Below are 18,628 nucleotides of genomic sequence, written 5' to 3' on the forward strand. Positions count from 1 at the left end.
ACAAAAAAGCAATGATAACAAGTTTATTTATGTGCTAGGGGGTGTTTTTACTTCTGGAAACACTATTTTTTCCTGCTTGTCTGTCAGTTTAGTTAGATGGCCATGTCCCTGTAGGGCTGCAGTTATGCCTTCCATATTTGGATGATGGCTTGAAGTTCCTGTATGGCGTTGTAGTGTGCAGCCTGGTGGCCACTTGCACCAATGATGCAAGGTATAAAACCCTAACCAGCTTTACATTTCTAAAAAAATGTATATACGCATGCTGTTTCCGGTTTGTTCAGCCTTTTACAGTTGCTTTTTTTTTTTTTTTTATCTCTGCTTCTGTCTCATTGAACCCCAATCGGCCTTGGCAGATAGCCGCTCACACTGAGCCTGCTTTGGCTGGAGGTTTCTTCCTGTTTAAAGGACGTTTTTCCTCTCCACTGTCGTTACAAGCATGCTTAGTGTGAGGGATTGCATTCCAGTCGATGCAATAAACTGGTTTTCCATAGATAGAAAACTTAGAATCAAATTGACTGGATGATCTGGTGAACTGTAAAGTGCCTTGAGATGACATGTGTTTTGAATTGGCGCTATATAAATAAACTGAATTGGATATTTCCTTGAGCTTCATAATGCTGATTTAATCCATAGCGAGTTTTTCCTTGTGGAAAATAATAATTAAAAAAAAGATGATCTATCAAATATTCTTAAGGCAAACGTTTTTCCCCCCAAAAAACTGATGAAAAGCGGTAATAAAATGTAAAAACCCCACTGAATTGTGGAAAAACTCATTTTCCCTTGATGCATTGCGGTCTTTACGTCGTTGTGCGTCAACTCCCCAGTCCCCCCACCATTGCTGTTCTACAGAGGAAGAAAGGGGGAGACGGGAAACCTATACTGAACGCTGTAAGTGTTTTTTTATTTTTATTTTAATCAAATATAAGAACACATACACATATGGCAAACCGTCTGCCCGTGTTGCAGCTCTAAACATACAACTGTGCCTCGGCTCAGGTTCACACAAATATGAGCGGCAGCGGGCGGGCCAGGACCAGCTCATTCGCTGAGCCTCCCGGAGCTCCCGGATCTGCTGCAGCCGGTGCCGTGTCGGCGGTGGCTGGCGGAAGCTCGACAGGAAAAACTGGGGCTTCACAAGCTAGTGGAAGCGCCTCGACGAGCTTTGGAAATCTGAAACTGCCCAGTAAGTCTGTATCCGCATTCATACCGTTAGTAAAACATACACGATATTCCGGAGATCCAAATAATAGATTATTTGAATTTAAACAAGCCGGAGAACAGTTGATGTCGACTGTAGTTGGGGAGTTAACCGTAGCTGCATAGCTATGTTAGCCTTGTTTTTCACCGCGGTGAACGGCTTTCATCTGAGTGCTAGCACTATCGTTAGCTCTGGAAAGCTTAAACCTAAGCCGACCTTAACCCAACGTTACCGAATAAATTACATTTTTAATTCCCGAACAATTGTTTTTAATCTTTATTATAAGGATGGAAGTAGCTGTTGCTCAGATTATGTTTTCTGGTATCAGAGCTGGATGCTTGCTAACCTGCTAACGTTTTGGGAAAAAAGTGTTGGGAAATAAATTTGATCCAAGTTTTGTTATCTTTAATTCCTGCTTATCTATTACTTTTGGTCACTCTAAGATTTAATTACATTGAAGTAGCGAGCCAACCTCACATGGTAAAGGTTTTACTTGTAATAGTAGACTTTATCAGAATTTTATCAGTTTTATGCTGGATCTAAAATCAACTCTATAAATGTAATTATATGTAGGAACTGAGTTATTATACACTTAAAGTGTTTAAAGTAAATATCAGCTGATCTATTTGGAATAGTGCTTTTAAGTTAAAAAAAAGTCTCATTTGTTACTGCAGAATATTAAATTTTTCATATGTAAAACAGTGACAGTATATTCTGTCTGGAAGGAAAACTGAATTTTACTCACTTTCTGTTATAAAGTTAACTATATATTTATATCCTTTCATAGTTTTCTCCACTTTCTTATTGAAATTGCACCATTGACTTTCCAGACAGACATTTGCTCAAGTCTGGCTGACAAGTACTGTAAAACATTATTAAACCAGTCATTTGGCTAATTTAAAAATAAAACAATACAAACAGTTTTACTCATTGCAGGGTACATTCGTTTTCATCAGGTCCACGTTTCAGCATGTAGCTTGGCTGCTTTAACTCTACATATTGGAAAATAAAAATGATTATGTTCTTTACATGTTACTATATCACAGTTGTCAAACTGCATTTGGAAATAAAAAGCTACCTTTGAGAAGACTGCACAGCCATCAGTGCTGTTATACAATAGGACACAAGCAGCAGCCACTAAATGGATACGTCACAGTATCTATATGATATGAAAGAGCAGTAAAAAGTAACACAAAATTAAATGCTATCAACAAAGTTTCAACTGAAGAATAAACATTTTTTGTTTGTATTATGTTCTCACGTGCTTCGATTAAATTAGGGTTGAAACAATTAATCGGATAATTCATGATTAATCGATCATTGAAATAATCCTCAACTAATTAATTGTTAACCTGAGTAAAGAGACTCTAAAACATGCCTACAGCTGACAGAGCAACCCACTTATAGTAGTAATTATACCAAAATTGTAAAAAAAATAAAATAAGATAAAAAAAAATACACATTTTGCATATAAGATAAAAAAACAAAACAATTAAACCCAAATTTTTTCTCAAGATGTTCTATCTGGAACTCCTCAAGTGGAAAAGTTTTAGGTTCACCTGACTAAAATTTGCAAAAAGTCTTCTTTTAGAAACCTTTGACTGTTAATCCCTTTGATTGTTAATCTATTAATCGAAAAAATAATCGACAAATTAATGAATTAGCAAAATAATTGTTAGTTGCAGCCTTAGATTAAATGTCTCTTAATTGATTTAGGTCAGGGTAAAAACCAAATTCAGATGGAGTATTGACCATTTATGTTCTAAATATGTAAATATGAGTAGATTTTCTTTTAATATATTTATAGGTCAAAGTACTAACAGGCTCTCTTGCTTTTTGTAGGAGCATAACTAAAACAAGTCCTAGCTGTGTTGTTAAAGGAAAGCAAGAAAATACTTAATGGTATTTTGGTTATTAACATCAATCAGTAAGCCTGTAAGTAGCATTATGATCAAACTAATACAGACTGTAACATTATAACTGCTGTTTATAACATACCAAATAAAACACGCCTCTACATGAGCCAAAGAGTCAAATGAAACTGTTGTTTCCCTGTGAGGCATACATACAGGAATAAAATCAGAAAGCTAAACAATGCCACATGCTAGCTGGACCAACCACTTTGCAGCGGCACAGATTAAAATGGGAAAAATTGACTCAGCAAATGGCTAACTAGGTCTTATAAGTAGTAGAGTAATGAAACGAGCTTTACCAGTTCGTTCTTTCTGTTATTCCATTGTTTAGTTTTAAATCCGGGGCGATGGTAGTGTTGGATGAAGTTTGCCCTGCAGCTGGAGGGTTGTCGGTTCAAGCCCCAGCGCTGGCTTTCAATGTTGTGCACTTCACCCTCATTGTCCACTGATGGTGGTGGTCGGAGGGACTGGTGGTGCCAGTGTACGGCAGCCCTGCTTCTGTCAGTGAGCCCCAGGGCAGCTGTGGCTACAATGTACCTTGCCACCATCAACGTGTGAATGACTGAATGCAGTGTAAAGCACTTTGGTCAAATCCTCTGACTTGAGAAAAGCACTATAGCAGTACAGTCCATTTACTAAACCTATTGGAAGCCATTGCCACTAATAATAATGTATGTTATGGAGGAGCCAGACTGAAGGTGACATCAGAAAGAGGGGAAAAAAAGGAGGACCTATCATGCTGCTGTAGTTGATCACTAAAAAGCTTAGTGCAATCTCCCAGAAAAATGGACAGCCCCGCATTGGCATACAGTTTTTAATTGTAGGTATTGTGAAAATCCTAGTTTGCACATGTATCAAAAAACTTCCAGTGTTGCAGCTTGCTCAGGAGCCAAAATCTTTATTTTGTCTTTAGTTTTCTTTAGTTTTTAAGGTATTTGAATTTATGTAATATGCTGTACTACAGGCACTTTTTATATGTATTTTCAAATTTCAAATGGTTATAAATGTCATGAATCATAATCTTTCAGTGACTCAACGTCACTACAGCTTTAAAACCAACCAACATATAGAAGTAAACACCTTGGCTGATTAAATCATACAGTTTCTTGGCCATGGTGCAACTAAATTATTATTATTTTTCACGTTCTGAATATGGCTTTCATTCATTATAAATGGTACTTTATTTCAGCAAAACAATAGAATAATGTCTCAGAAATTGGTATTCTGGAAACTAGGCCTGTTCAGGCCTAAACTTGAGCAGACCTCATAAAGCCTGCAGTGTGATCTTTTACTCAGCTGTTGGTAACAGATCTTTTAAAGCTGGGCTCTGTGCAGTTTTTGGCCATTAGAAAAGTACTCTGGTTGTTCAGTGTCACAGATGTGCTCTTCTAAACAAACACAAACAACAACCTGAAATTTTCTGCTTTTTTATTTTTTCCCAAGTCACCAGTTCCTTCATAAGTCTCCCTTTCCCCTCCCGGCTTGATATTGAGCCCCACAAAATGCAACATGTCTATCTAGTATTTTATTTTTTATTCTTACAGTGTGCGTTTATTATATTTGGCCTGCAATGTTTAAACTTGATGTTACTACATCTGACCAATGCTACATCAGAATAAGATCTTGAAAGTTTAGCAACTTAGACCTGATCTTTTGCCCCTTTAGTCACTCCTGGATCATTTTTGCACCAACGCCCTTTATAATAACCTGCAGAAACAGGTCTGGATTCATTGTCCCATCAGCAATGTTTAGGTTAGCTGATCCATATAAAAATGATATCCGTGTGACTAATAACATATCTTTAGGAAATTGTTCTTTTTTCTTTTTTAAGTTATTTGAATTTGAAGATGTAATTTATTTTTTTAATTCAGTTTTAGGTATAGGACTTGATTTTTTTTTTTTTTTTAAAGCTCTGGTCTGTTTTAAAACGGGGAAAAAAGTTTTTCCATTCTTAACCTTCTACTTTTTCTAAAAGACACGTCTTGTTTTCAAATAAGTATCCCATTCATTCATATTACCCCTATAACTTCCCTGTAGTTATAGTTTTAAGATTTGCTGAAACCTACTTGGTTTTAAAACATTCAATTTACTTAAAACCCAGTTTTTAGGACAAACATATCAGGTATAAATGAACCTTGCCCGTTTGTAGGAGAAGCGTTTAATGTTTTTCCTTAATTTGACTATTTCTATGCTGTTTCCTATTCTCTGAAGTCATCAATTAGTATCCGTACTGGTGTTAGTATTGTGAGTCATGACCAGTCCAGTCCAAAACCCGTCATCAGTGCATCCTCTAACAGTGCTCTGACTCAGGAGGTCGGCCACATTAGCATCTGGCCTCCTGCTCCCTTACATGAATCCAATCCCAGTGACTTTTGTCTAATGTGGATTTCCTGTTTAGTAATAACAAACATGTCTCAAGTTAGTAATCACCACTCGGACATGCATAACTATAGCCTGAAACACAATAGCCTGAAGCACAATATATAGCGTTAGCAGTTAAGAAAAAAATGATGATTAATTAGGTCAGCTTGAGCTCATTATAATTTGGTCTGCTGTTGGGTTTTATTTATTTTTCTTCCCAGTGGAAAAGTAAAAAAAAAAAAAAAGTTTTGGTGAATAATTAAAAAACATAAAAAAAAACTTTAAGATCATTCATCTACATATTCTGGCTGTAAATGCATCGTTGAACCCTGTCAGGTAAGGCATCAGAGGTACACTAATGATAAAATATTAGTAGTAATTTATCACTGAAGTGACAATCTTTTTACTGGCTTAAAGGTGTGTTTAATTTTTAAGCCTACAAACAAGCTTTGGAGTGATTTTTCATGAGGCTAAGGTGTAATGAAAGTCACCCTGCTCATCCATTTTCATTCCATTTCACTTGTCAGGCTAGAAAGCAAAGTCCTCTCTGACAGCTGGGGAGACTCTAATCTTTGCATTTATTATTTAAGACACTATCATGCTGCTGTTACTGTATCCTTTAATGTTCTCTCTTTTGACTTAATGTTTTTATGTGGGGAAGTGGTAGCATTGCTAAAATATAACTGGAAGACGCTGTGATAGAGCGGTGGACTTATCTCAGTGCTGCTGACCTGAGGGATCAGATCTAGGCTAATCATGGGGTTATAATATAGGCTAATGGGAGGCTTTGGATCACTGTTAATGTTTGAATAAGAAAAACCGAATTGTTTTCTTTTGATTATTTTTTCCCAAGTTATATTTTAAGATAGTCTTGATCACAACCTAGTTTTAAATCTTTGTTACTAGCTATTTAAATCATTTGTCTTTCTGGGAGGGATCTGGGAGGGTTTTAAGACGAGTGAACAGAGCAAACTCAGCTAAAGTTGCACCCCTGGGTGTGCTGCTGTCCGTGCAATTTTACCACAAGCTCCGACAAGCCTTTTGGGATTGGGCCTCTTATTTGGTGCTCCTTTTCTCCTGGTTTTCTCTCTGTTTTTTTTACTATTTGTCACATCATTCTTGGTCAACTACATGCACTGGCATAAACTACCATGCGGCTACTGGACTCTAACTGGAGCTGTCAGGAAGTGTTACATCTTTAACATCTTACTTTGGCCTGATTTTGTTACACAAAGTCAACATTGGTCTGACGGGCCTTTTGTCCATTATCCCAAAGAAAAGATTTGTTTTAGCTGAACTCTTGTTATTCATTGAGATGTTTTTTTCTGAGTCTTTCAGGAATTAGGTTCAACTAAAGTCAGTTATTATGTATCAAATGCAATTTGATAAATAAATGTATGTTCATTTTGGCACATCACATCTTCATTTTTACGTTTTACTCCTTAAGCATTTTGTTTTGATAACCTTCTCTCTTATTAGAATCAGAATAACCTTTTTAGAATCTAGAAACTTTAAAAACTTCACATACATTGGAATGGGCTTTATTACTGGATGGGACAGAGGTACAGTGTTCATAAACTCTGCTCTTGAGAATCTTTATTCAGTGTAAGACACTTCGGTGCAAAGCCCTCATAAATGATATAAATAGTTATATTATTAAAATTTTTAAAAGAGTAGAGACATTTGAAAATCTGAAATAAACTTGTAGGTTTCAAACTACTTAACTTAATACTTGCAGTTCGATTTAGAAGATCTTCTTCTTAAAAAGGTCTTAAGCTCCTCTGGATTGAATTGAGAGTTTGTTCGAAAATCAATTTTTAAGTCCGGCTTCTAACAGTATTGCTTTTGTTTTGTTATTTCATCAACATCCCTCTCAACTCTAACAGTCTTCTCTGAGAGTTTGTTGGAGAAAAATAAAATCATGATTTTCAACATCCTTTAAATTTCCATTTCAGTTTGGTTGTTGTAAATGTTAATGTTTGTGATTTAGATATGACACGAAGCTTCTGTTCTGCTGCCCACAGGAGACAGCGGCAAGGTGACGACGGTGGTAGCCACCCCCGGCCAGGGCCCTGACCGCCCGCAGGAAGTTTCCTACACAGACATAAAGGTCATAGGTAATGGCTCATTCGGAGTGGTCTACCAGGCTCGCCTCATCGACACTCAGGAGATGGTGGCAATTAAGAAAGTTCTCCAAGACAAAAGGTTTAAGGTAACCCAGAGGAGTGATATTTAGATGACAATAAAGTGTTTTCTGTTTGTCTCACATCTATTTTCTTATTTCTACATTATAGAATAGGGAGCTGCAGATTATGAGAAAGTTGGACCACTGCAACATTGTGAGGCTACGCTACTTCTTCTACTCAAGTGGAGAGAAGGTGTGTCTCTGCTTGCTTCATGTTTGATGTTACAGCAAATGTTTAGTAGCAGCAGCACGCTGCCCCGCCCAGGCAATTAATGCTTCATGAATCAGAGGTGATTCATGTGCATAATAGGAGTGAGTTGGTCACACAATGAATGAATACTCTGAGGTTTTTTTTTACCAGCCAGGTATTTACATTTTAAAGTTTCACTTGATGAATTTTGGAAAGCTGTATACATGGAAACCAAGAAATTTACCTTGAAGCTTGATTTTTGGCTCATATGTGTCTAAATTTAGTAGCATTACCTTAGATTGGTTCAATGGTCTGAAGTCTGTTACAGTTTTAACCCAACAAAGCATTTTATCGCCCTTTGAATTTTCCATGTCTTAAAACCTTATTTTGCTGATTTATTTACCCCCCCCCCCCATTACCCAAATAGTAGAGGAGCGACCAGACAGGTTAAAATTTCTGGTTATTTGGGGTTATTTAATTGAATTAACAAATTGAAAACGGTCTGTCTAATAGCTGTAAACATGTCGACATTTGAATGTTTTCTATATTCCGTCATTTTGAGGGCAAAGGCTGCTTGATGGTACAATGGTAGGACAAATGTTGCCATTTTTACACTTGAAAAATAACAAAGTAACACCATGTAATTATCATTGAATCCAACTGTGATCAGATACGATACAATTTGATTATAGATATAAACAAAATAAAAATGTTCCAGAAAGACAGGAATGCCCTCAACAGACACCTGTACTGACTTATTACAGTGATTTTGCCGTGTGTATAAAACTCCACCATTAAAACATAATTTAAATATTTGCTTTAAAAAAAAATGCACAAAGCTACATAACACCAGGAACATCATTCTGACAAATGCTGAATTCATTGACTGTGATACACGGTCTTTTATGGAAGATAAGCCGCTTCTTTCGCCCGTGCTTTGAACCATGCGGCTTATAAGAAGGCGCGGCTTTCCTGTGGATTTTTCCTAACTGTTAGAGGGGGAAGTCAAAGTTGGAAATGAAAGAAAAAGGGGCTAATTTTCATTTAGCAGAAGAACATGCCAGCAGCTTGCACCATAGCTGGTAGCATGTTTGATTCCTAACAGAATTGGGTTTTTATTTAAAACTTAAATTTTGTATTCCTTATTGGTAATCAAAACTGTACTGGCTAAAAGTATTCTTAATACTGTTCTGTATATCCATTATACATATAATTGAAAATTATAAATAAGGAAGTGAAAAACCATCACTGCTTGGGTTGAAGATCTAAAAGTCTAGAACTCATTCAGAACATGTCAACACAGTTGTGATGTTTAATGTTTAAGTGATATGAAATCCTTTCCTCTGGTAATAAATCTTCCTTTGACTTTCTCTGTACCAGAAAGACGAGGTGTATTTGAATCTTGTGCTGGATTTCGTCCCGGAGACGGTGTACAGGGTGGCTCGGCACTTCAACAAGGCCAAGGCCATCGTCCCCATCATCTATGTTAAGGTAAGAAGAGGCCAGAAACTGTTGAACTGTCTAAACATATCATTCCAACTCCCCTTGTGGAATTTTTTTCATGAATGACTCCCTTCATTATAGACATTAAGAGAACTATCATAGTCTATACACGGGCTTGCAGTGTGTATGTTTTTTTTTCCAACTGCATACGTTTATTCTGAACAAAAACATCCCATTTTATTTTAAATGTGAGATTATTGTTAAAATGAGAAAAGGTTGCTAAAAGAACTGCACAGTGGAATGCTTAAAAAATTTTAATAAATCAGCCTTTTTTATAGCTTGGCATGAATTTAAGGTCTTGATATTGAAAATATTCTCTAATGTCCCTCTGAATTCTACATTAGTCTTGGAAGTACTTGTTTTGTTTAAATAGTTTTTTTTTAATTTTTTTTTTTTATTATGGATTCAGTTGTGAAATTGTGTTTAGTAGAAATGGAAAATATTACTACTCTCCTGAGGGTATAGTGATCCCATAAGTATGTTTGCTTTTACAGACAGCTCAGCGGGATAAAAAGCAGAAAGAAAAGATGGACTCATGGGAGTTAATTGTTCCCTATATCCTTGGATCCTTGCTAAAGCGTTCCTCATGTTGGTGTTTGTGTTTACTGCATATGAAGCAGCAGAGAGGACATTAGAGCTGTCTCATGGCCCATTTCCCCACCTCACCCAGCTGCTCCCCTGAGGCGTCGACATGCATGCTGGTCTCCTTCTCTCTTTCTTCTCTTATCCTTTTCCTCCTTCGGAGACATTTTTCCACCGTGCCGTGGCTGGGGCCTTTTTTTCCCCTTCTCTCTCATGTTTTTTTCCATACCTCCTTTTGTTTTGCTTCTCTTCTAAGCCCAGCTGCCCTCTTGTTAACAGCCATCATCCCTCATCTCATCTGCCTCATTTTATAATCTGGTCAGGCTGCTGTCAATGCACCCTGTGGGCAATAATGGTGATAATTATACAATGACGATGATGACCACAGTCACCATTTGTCATATTAAGATGTTTCCTGCCTACAGTTGTCATTCATTTAAGGATTGCAGACTTTATTGTGGTGTTGTTAGATTTAAAAAATTTTTTTTATCTGAGGCTGACATCAGTGGCCCAGATCTAAGGACACGTGTCAGAAGATTTAGATGGGGATAGTTACACTTCTTCTGGGAGAATAGTTACAGCTGTGCTATTTTGGTATAGAAATTTGTCACCTCAGGCTTCATGCTTTAATGTTTAAATGTTTGTAAGAAAGTTTAATCAGTTTTTTTTTTTTATATATATATTGGGTTAGTGACTAGCCCCTCTGCAAAAATCTTTTAATTGTTTTTTGGTTGTCAGTTTAAACCTAACCAGGTTAGAGTCATTTTAAGTATTTTACTGATAGTTTTTGGTTTTGTTTTTATTTGAGTGAATATGGGTCCAGAAAGCTAGGGCATTTATTTATTTATTTATTTTTTTTTTTGTATAGTTGTTTTCCAAAGAAATATTTTTTGGTGATTATTTATACCATTTGATGTTTGTGATATTTCCGCTAACACTAGTGTAAAGTAATTTTTTCTTTTTACATGGTGCTTCTTCTCTGACCAGAATGGATCATTCTAATTTATATCCCAGCAATCTTAAAGAAATTTGGTGTTATTGGATGCAATTCAAAGGAAGTCCCTGTAGACTTTTTTTTTTTTTCTTCCAACACCTTTTTAATTCCTGACAGGCCTCCAGATTTTTTCTTTCACCGCTGATACATATATCTTATTCACAACCTGTCCTCATACATCGGAGAAAGTATGAAAGCTTTTAAAATCACAGATGCTTATCAGTAACCCAGCTGGCTGGGTTATTGACCCAAATATATGGCATCCAAAAAAAATGTATATATGTTTATTTAAAGCAAAGGTAAGCCGCGTTCTGCTGATCTTTAGCTTAGTTAATGTAAACAACTAAACACAACTACGTTGTAGCGACGTCTTCGGATCCTAATATTAAATGGGTGTAATCTAATCATTTAATTTCCTGGGACAAAAAATTATAAAATAAATAATTAAAAAATACATTAAATCTACTTGGCAACAGCCTGATCTAGCTCTCCCGATTTGTTTTGAACCTTGCCTGATACGAAGTGTACCCTGCACAGGCGGCTACTCGCAGCCAGTCCTTCTGATTGCTAACAGACATCTGTGATGACGTTGATTCCCTTTTAAGTGGTTAAAAGAAATACATTGTCACCTTTTCTATACAGACAGCATCTTTTACGCAGGGGATCAGAGCAGGTAATTGATATGGCAGCTAGGTTCCGGGGAAGTGTGATCTGTGACGTCAGCTGTAGGGCATCTATATATACAGTTTGTTTGAAACAAGCAGTGTATCTCTTTAATACACCACACCTGTGGGTATATATATTTATTTGAAACATCTTGTGCTTAACTGAAATGCTTCACGGTGACTTTAGTGGTGCAAAAGTTTGTGCATGTTCCTTTTCTCCTGTGTATTTGGAACGGGGAGAAGTCTGAGCGGATGTGGTAATAGCCTGTCAGTGGGAGCACTAGCAAACACGGAGCATTGAGGATCTCCTGGAGCTTCGCTCTCCATAGGGGGGTTAGGGGGCTTTGGGAAAGCAGGGCAAGGATTTCTTCCAGTGGGGCAATAAGGTGGACCATGTATTCCTCACTGTCTGCATATAAAAATATAATTCAACAAGTCTTTAACTAATTCTGTGCCAACAAGATGATAACTAGATTTGGTCAGTACAATTTTTTTTATTCTCATTCAACAGTACTTGTAATAAATCATTGAACATAAAAAGTATCATTATTTTTCCTCTTCCAGATGTATTGTAACCTGTTTTAACTTTACATGTTCAGATATTCTGATGACATCATTTGGTGTGCATATAAAGCCGTAGGTTTTACTAATCAGCACCAAAAAAGGTTTTGTTTTATTCAAGAGTCCAGCATTAAAGGCTACATTTTCTTTTAATTGCTCCATATCCCATTTTAAGTTCCACAGCTGTGACATAATGAGGAAAACCTTCTTTTGACTTGTTGTTATAGGTTGTTGTTACTGGTTCTGTAGTGACATCAGTCACTTACAGATAGTTTAACTCTGTGTTCCCATTTGTGTTTGTCCCATAGGTGTACATGTACCAGCTGTTTCGCAGTCTGGCTTATATCCATTCCCAGGGCGTTTGTCACAGAGACATAAAGCCTCAGAACCTCCTGGTAGACCCAGAGACAGCCATCCTCAAACTTTGTGACTTTGGCAGGTTAGCAATTAATCTGATCTTTACAGTTTTGTATTTTTTTTCCTGTTTTTGTAGCCACTTTTGTCATTTTGCATGTAAGTTTATTCCCAGGATATGTTGATTGTTGTTATTTAGGTCTAGTCTACATGAAGACAAACTTGTATATTTTTATAAGCATCTTTGAAGAAAAGTTAGCATCCACATGTATACAGGATATTGACGACATAGTACATATGCCCGGCTCTTCGATAGCGCTGTGACAGAGCAGAGAATGACACCAAAAACTCTAAAAACAAAAAACAAAAACACAGATTGATCATGGGGGCTAAACACAGCAACATGACTAAAAAGGGACACGTGGGTTACAAAGGTTGGTTGAGCTACAGCATCATTGTTAAAAAAAATAAAATAAAAAAACTGTAGCTCATGTCTGCACATGAAACATTGTCAGATTTTATTTATTTTCAATCTGAGACCCGGTTTAAAAATATATATATATTTTTTAAATGTTTTACCAGAAAGCAGATCAATTATTTAAATTCTACTACCTTACATTTGTGTTTACACCCACCCCTGCTGACAGCAGGGGGGAAACCGGGCCTGTTGATCTGGACCAACGGTATCGGGTGAGAGGGGGGGGCGTGAATCAGTCCCCTGCATCTTTTGCCAAATATATTATTTTTCTAAATATGTTTGGAAGGAAATTGGAGCTTATTTCTTACATTTCATAAAATCTTTTCCTATTACTTTCTTTTGATTATTCACCTTTATTATTGCGAAGTCCCATCAGCCATTCCTTCTAACTGGTTTTGTCGCCGAAGCAGTTTGTCTGAAGTTTGTCAAGCTGCTAAACATGAAGCTGGCTGTGCTGCAGTTGGAGACGGGAAAATATAGAACCTGAATCTTTCCCTCTGCACACGATCAGGCCGCAGCTCCATCACTTTAACATGAAGGGTACAGCGGCTCTCACCTGAAGAAGCCGCCTCAAACCGCAGGAACAGCTTTAGATCGAACAGAACTTTAGATCGCCCTCACCTGTCAAAGCCTGAGAAGGCGGTCATACCTTAAAACGCTCTGATGGAGAAAAACAATCAGTATTTTTTGTCAAGGGTTTGTTCCCTATCTTTGCTAGATGGGTATTGTTAAGAGGTTGAGAAGTTTGAATTTGACTAACGTGACTACATGGCATGTCCGCAGTTGCAACAGTCCTGCGGTGGAAGTGAATAAATAGAAAATCCTTCTGTACAGCCATAACAGCTTAGGAAATATTTTGTCTGAACATTTTGTGGTCCAATTTCTACTTGTCACACAGGTAGAAATCTATAAATGGAATCAAATTCGACTGGAGCAGGTATGAGAGGCCAAATGTACCGCATATTTCATAAATAAAAAATTGGAAAGATCTCCATTTGTCAATATAAACATTTAAATGTTACTTGAGATGCTTGCATTAAATAAATATATATATATATATTTTTTATCCTTAATAAATAAATAATTAAATATTTTTCACGTATTTAATTAACTATTAAATGTGTTTCTGTTGCTTCCAGAAAAGGTTACTTTAAAATGTAACATTTAAGGCAAGACGTCATTCAAAGATTGATCAAGACTTTTTAGACTTTGTCCCGGGCTCAGCCGAGGCTGTCAACTGCCCTGTTTACACCTAATCCTGTCTTCATGTGGATAGGGCCTTAGCTCTTTCTTTCTGCTGTTTTTGGTGATATTTACTTGAAATCAAATGTTTCTTTAACTCTTCTTCTTTACCCTCCTCTACTGTCCAGTGCAAAGCAGCTCGTTCGAGGGGAGCCGAATGTGTCCTATATTTGCTCCCGGTACTACCGTGCCCCAGAGCTCATATTTGGTGCCACTGACTACACGTCCAACATTGACATCTGGTCGGCTGGTTGCGTGTTAGCTGAGCTGCTTCTGGGCCAGCCCATCTTCCCCGGGGACAGCGGTGTGGACCAGTTAGTAGAGATCATTAAGGTACAGTCACACTGATGAAATTTGGAGCTAACAGGCTATGCTGGTGCTAAAAGTGCTAAGTGAATATTTATTAGCAGCATTAGTACAATAATAAACTTGATTATCATTCAGTTTATGGTTTGTTTTTGTGATTGCTACTTGTATTTTTTACAAAAATGAAATGACCATAAAGCAAATATATACGTTTTAGGAGCAGATATAGTTTATTGGGAATCTGTAAAAGATGTTAATAACCTGCAGCCAATCAGAACACAGACATTTGCTACAACTGTAACGTGAAAGGAGGAGGATGTTTGTTCTCATCTACTGGTGAGGCTAGAGGTGCTGAGTGATAAATTATTCTATATGTAGCTGTTAGGTATTATTTTTAGATATTTATTTGGTAAATCCAGTTTAGTCTAAAGCTCACTTAAGTGTAATTGTTGAGTTGGTAGGGACATCTTTCTGCTCAGTTTAACCCAGTTGTTCGGAGCGTATCATTTGAAAGGTTCCTATTCAGTCTGTAAAATTTTGGAACATGACTTCAGCATTTTTAGGCATAGATGATTAAGTTTATAAAGTGTCTTTATTAGGTCTTAATTTTTTATCCTAGCTTCTAAATATTGCTTTTGGATTGATAGCTAATTTTTATCATCCCTCCATATTTCTTGTGTAAGAATTTTTCTTTTATCCTCTCTTCTCCTCTGTCACAAATTCAAACAGTTTTTTAATATTTTACTTTATAATTTTTGACTAAATCATTTAGTAGGAAAATTTCGGCAATTTGCAAATGAAAATGCGTAGGAAATATGTATGTAGAAGGGTTTGTTTTATTTATTTTTTTATGCAAAGACATTTTTGCAAGACCCCATCCATTAAATACGAAGCAATATGTCTAATTTACCATATAAATATCTTCATTATTGTTTCTTTTGAAGATGAATCTAATAAAATCTCTGGTTCTGGTTTACAGGTTTTGGGGACACCGACAAGGGAGCAGATCAGGGAGATGAACCCTAACTACACAGAGTTTAAATTCCCACAGATCAAAGCACATCCCTGGACAAAGGTTAGTTCCTTTTTGCTTTTATTACTGACTGGAAATGCACACAGCTTCTTAAATCTCTAGTTTAAAATACTCTTTATTGTTTTGTTGTTTCCACACAAAATGATTAGTCCTTCAGATCTAATCTCCTATAATTTCATCCACACACATTCCAATATCCACTTTTCTTTGCTTCTGTCAGGTGTTCAAGCCTCGCACCCCGCCAGAGGCCATAGCCCTCTGCTCCCGACTGCTGGAATACACGCCCGTTTCCAGACTGTCTCCTCTGGAAGCGTGTGCACACGCCTTCTTTGACGAGCTGCGTCAGCCCAACACCCGCCTGCCCAGCGGACGGGAACTGCCGCCCCTATTCAACTTCAGTCCTGTTGGTCAGCTTATTTCTGCTCTCTGCATACCAGTGCCTTATCCTGCCTTTATCAGTTAGTTGTTGTGATCAGGTTGACTTTTTTAACTTGTGATCATTAATAACTTTTTCTGCTTTTCAGAGCTGTCCATTCAGCCCCAGTTGAACTCCACACTCATTCCTCCTCACGCTCGTGCACAGACATCGCCCGCCTCACATGGTACAAATAACTGCTTTACTTAGATTTTTTTTCTTGTATAACTCTATTTGCTTTTCTCCTTTAGGGAAAAAGAAAACTGTAGTATTTGTTCTCAGCTCAGATGTTCTTTTTTTTTCTCAATGTCTTTTTTTCCAGGGTGAAGTGTTGAAACTAATAAACCATCAACTAGCTTTCGGTAAAATTGTAGATATTTGACCAAAATTCGTTAATTTGTTGGTTTAATGGCACAGGCATTCCTTTTAAGTACTGTATGGGATATCAATGGGATTGAGACCACGGCCAATCTGAACTTTGAAGTCAGACATTTTTTATGTTTGGGATTTTTGTCCTGATGGAAATAACAGCATTATCTATCTAACCCTTAAGAACAACAGAGGAAGTCTGTCATAATCTATACATTTCTTAAACCTCTTTGGCTCTGGGCACAGTGAGGTGACGTCATAGCCTGATATTAAAGTTGTTTTTCCACTCAGAAACAAGCCCAGTTACGTAATTGATGCCTTTTAAGTTAGATAACCTGTTCGCTCCTGTAGAAGTATGTTTAAAGACGTCAGGGCAATGGCTAAGGTTGTTTTCACTTGGACACGACTAGATGTTCCAACAGAACAATGACACTGAACACACAAATTCAGGTCTGAGAAGAATAACAGCAGGCTAAAATGAAGTTTCTGATACTGTGCTAGCCGTACATTGAGAGAAAACAAATGTAAATGTCTCTGTAAATTACACAGAATGAGGTCACTATATCTTCATTTCACCCTGGAAAGAAGAACGGTTCAATTGTTCAAAATTAATGGTTTTTATACACTGTTTGAGACAAGACCTGGGAATGGTTAATATTTCTGCTTTTGTCCTGCAGAGGGCAGCGTGTCAGACAGTACCGCCCAGCCCAGCTCAGCACCTGGATCCATCAACAACAGCACCTGAGCGTTCATCCCTCTAACACAACTTTTCTGTTTCGTCTTCCCCATTTTCCTTTTTCTTTCCTCTGCTCCTCTCCCTCTAAAGCTTCTTCCAGGCTCCAACCTTTAAACTAAAGAAAGATAACCAAACTCACTCAACTTAAACGCTCTGCATTTATATCTTCTCCAGAAACTATTCCAATAGAAAGCTGCTACTGCAGCTGCTTGCTTTAGGAAGCTGAGGGTTGTTTTAAAGGCGTTTTTATAGCTGCTCATTGGTTTAAGGTAAGCTGCAGATCCTTTGCCAGGAGGGCAGTGAAACGTTAGTTGGTAGGATGAGGAGAACACTCCTACACACTGTGGGTTTGCTGTATTGAATCAACAGCTGACTTTTATTCCTTTTTTTATTTTATTTTTTATTTCAATTTGCCCTTTTTTTTTTTTTTAGAAGTGGCTGTGATGCCACCGTTTTGACCTTTGATTGGCTTTGGCGTTGAGATGACAGCTTGATTGATTTTTGACAATCATCCAAACCAGAGCCCAGTGTTTAGAAGGACGCTCTTCTGTTGATTTCTACCCTGAACTAAAAAAAATATCGAATAGCCTTTTTATCATCCTGATTTCTTTCTGAAACCTTTTAATTAAGAGCTGATTTTAAAGGTATAATAAAAAAACAGGGAACCACAGCTGTTTACTGTTGTTTTTTATGCATTAGCTCTTTAAACTGCCTTTATCTGTGATTAGAGGGAAGCATGTTTGAGCTGCAGTTTTGTCAATAGAAGCTATGTACGTAAAGCTGGAAAGCCCAGTGATTGGTGTTGATTCTCAGTAATTGTTGCACATCTGTGAAGGAGTCGGAGGGAAGTGAAGGAGCCAGTCGTAACGTCACACAGAGGAGAGCTTTTGGTGTGGGGCTCCAGTTGCATCTGAAATACAAGCATTGACGTCCCGCTGAGCTTCTCTTTAATTATGTTGCTTTGCAGTGTTGCATTTCATATCGGCACAATTATGTTCAAAGACTGACATCAGGTGCAGGGGCGTCATTTCACTGCGCCCCGCTCATATCATGTTGCTCTTCAAATGCATTACAGAGCTAACAGAGGGCTGTCAGTGCAAGATGGGTTTCTTTCTTGAAAAAAAAATTTAAATAAACCCACAGTTGTGCATGTTTGGTTCCAGCTGACCCGACTGATACCTGTAATAATCTGACCAGATAATATGCTCAAACCCCTGAAAAGCCCGACAGCTTTCGGAGCCTCCCCTTTTCCATTCCTCCTCCTTCCTTCCCTTTTTTCCCTCCTTTTTTTTCACAGCTGAACTGTAAATATATCAAGTACCTTTTATTTTGTTATTTTTTGTTATTATTGTTATTATATTGTTGTTCTTGTAATTTTCTTTTCTTTTCTGTAGTAGACCGGCCCAGCAGCTGCCGGGCTGTTTATTCTCAGTCACAGTCTGTAAATACAGTTTCATTTCAGTCCCTTGTTCAGAAAGGGGAGATAAACAGAACAAAATGTTTCATTTTTATTCTCTCTCTTTCCATTCCTCACCTCAACTTT

The 18,628-nt window shown here is 37.4% G+C and overlaps 1 protein-coding gene across 1 annotated transcript; it reads left to right on the forward strand.

The window, feature by feature from the left end:
- Window positions 1-809: 809 nt before the first annotated feature.
- gsk3a (glycogen synthase kinase 3 alpha) lies at window positions 810-17,735 on the forward strand. The gene is made up of 11 exons (XM_015401585.1): window positions 810-888; window positions 997-1,183; window positions 7,497-7,684; window positions 7,767-7,850; window positions 9,228-9,338; window positions 12,461-12,591; window positions 14,355-14,559; window positions 15,512-15,607; window positions 15,786-15,972; window positions 16,090-16,167; window positions 17,027-17,735. Exons 2-11 carry the CDS (start codon window positions 1,009-1,011, stop codon window positions 17,092-17,094), a joined length of 1,323 nt encoding a protein of 440 aa, XP_015257071.1. The 5' UTR covers window positions 810-888; window positions 997-1,008; the 3' UTR covers window positions 17,095-17,735.
- The last annotated feature ends 893 nt before the right edge of the window (window positions 17,736-18,628 follow it).

Source organism: Cyprinodon variegatus, unplaced genomic scaffold (assembly GCF_000732505.1).
Source record: "Cyprinodon variegatus isolate N-32 unplaced genomic scaffold, C_variegatus-1.0 Scaffold1234, whole genome shotgun sequence".
Lineage (NCBI taxonomy): Eukaryota > Metazoa > Chordata > Actinopteri > Cyprinodontiformes > Cyprinodontidae > Cyprinodon > Cyprinodon variegatus.

What these genes read in the sequence shown, in the direction of transcription:
- gsk3a (XM_015401585.1), top strand. Translation starts at nt 1,009, where the DNA reads ATGAGCGGCAGCGGGCGGGCCAGGACCAGCTCATTCGCTGAGCCTCCC. An exon ending in AAACTTTGTGACTTTGGCAG is followed by an intron (nt 12,592 to 14,354) that starts GTTAGCAATTAA and finishes TCTACTGTCCAG; the next exon opens with TGCAAAGCAGCTCGTTCGAG. An exon ending in GACATCGCCCGCCTCACATG is followed by an intron (nt 16,168 to 17,026) that starts GTACAAATAACT and finishes TTTGTCCTGCAG; the next exon opens with AGGGCAGCGTGTCAGACAGT.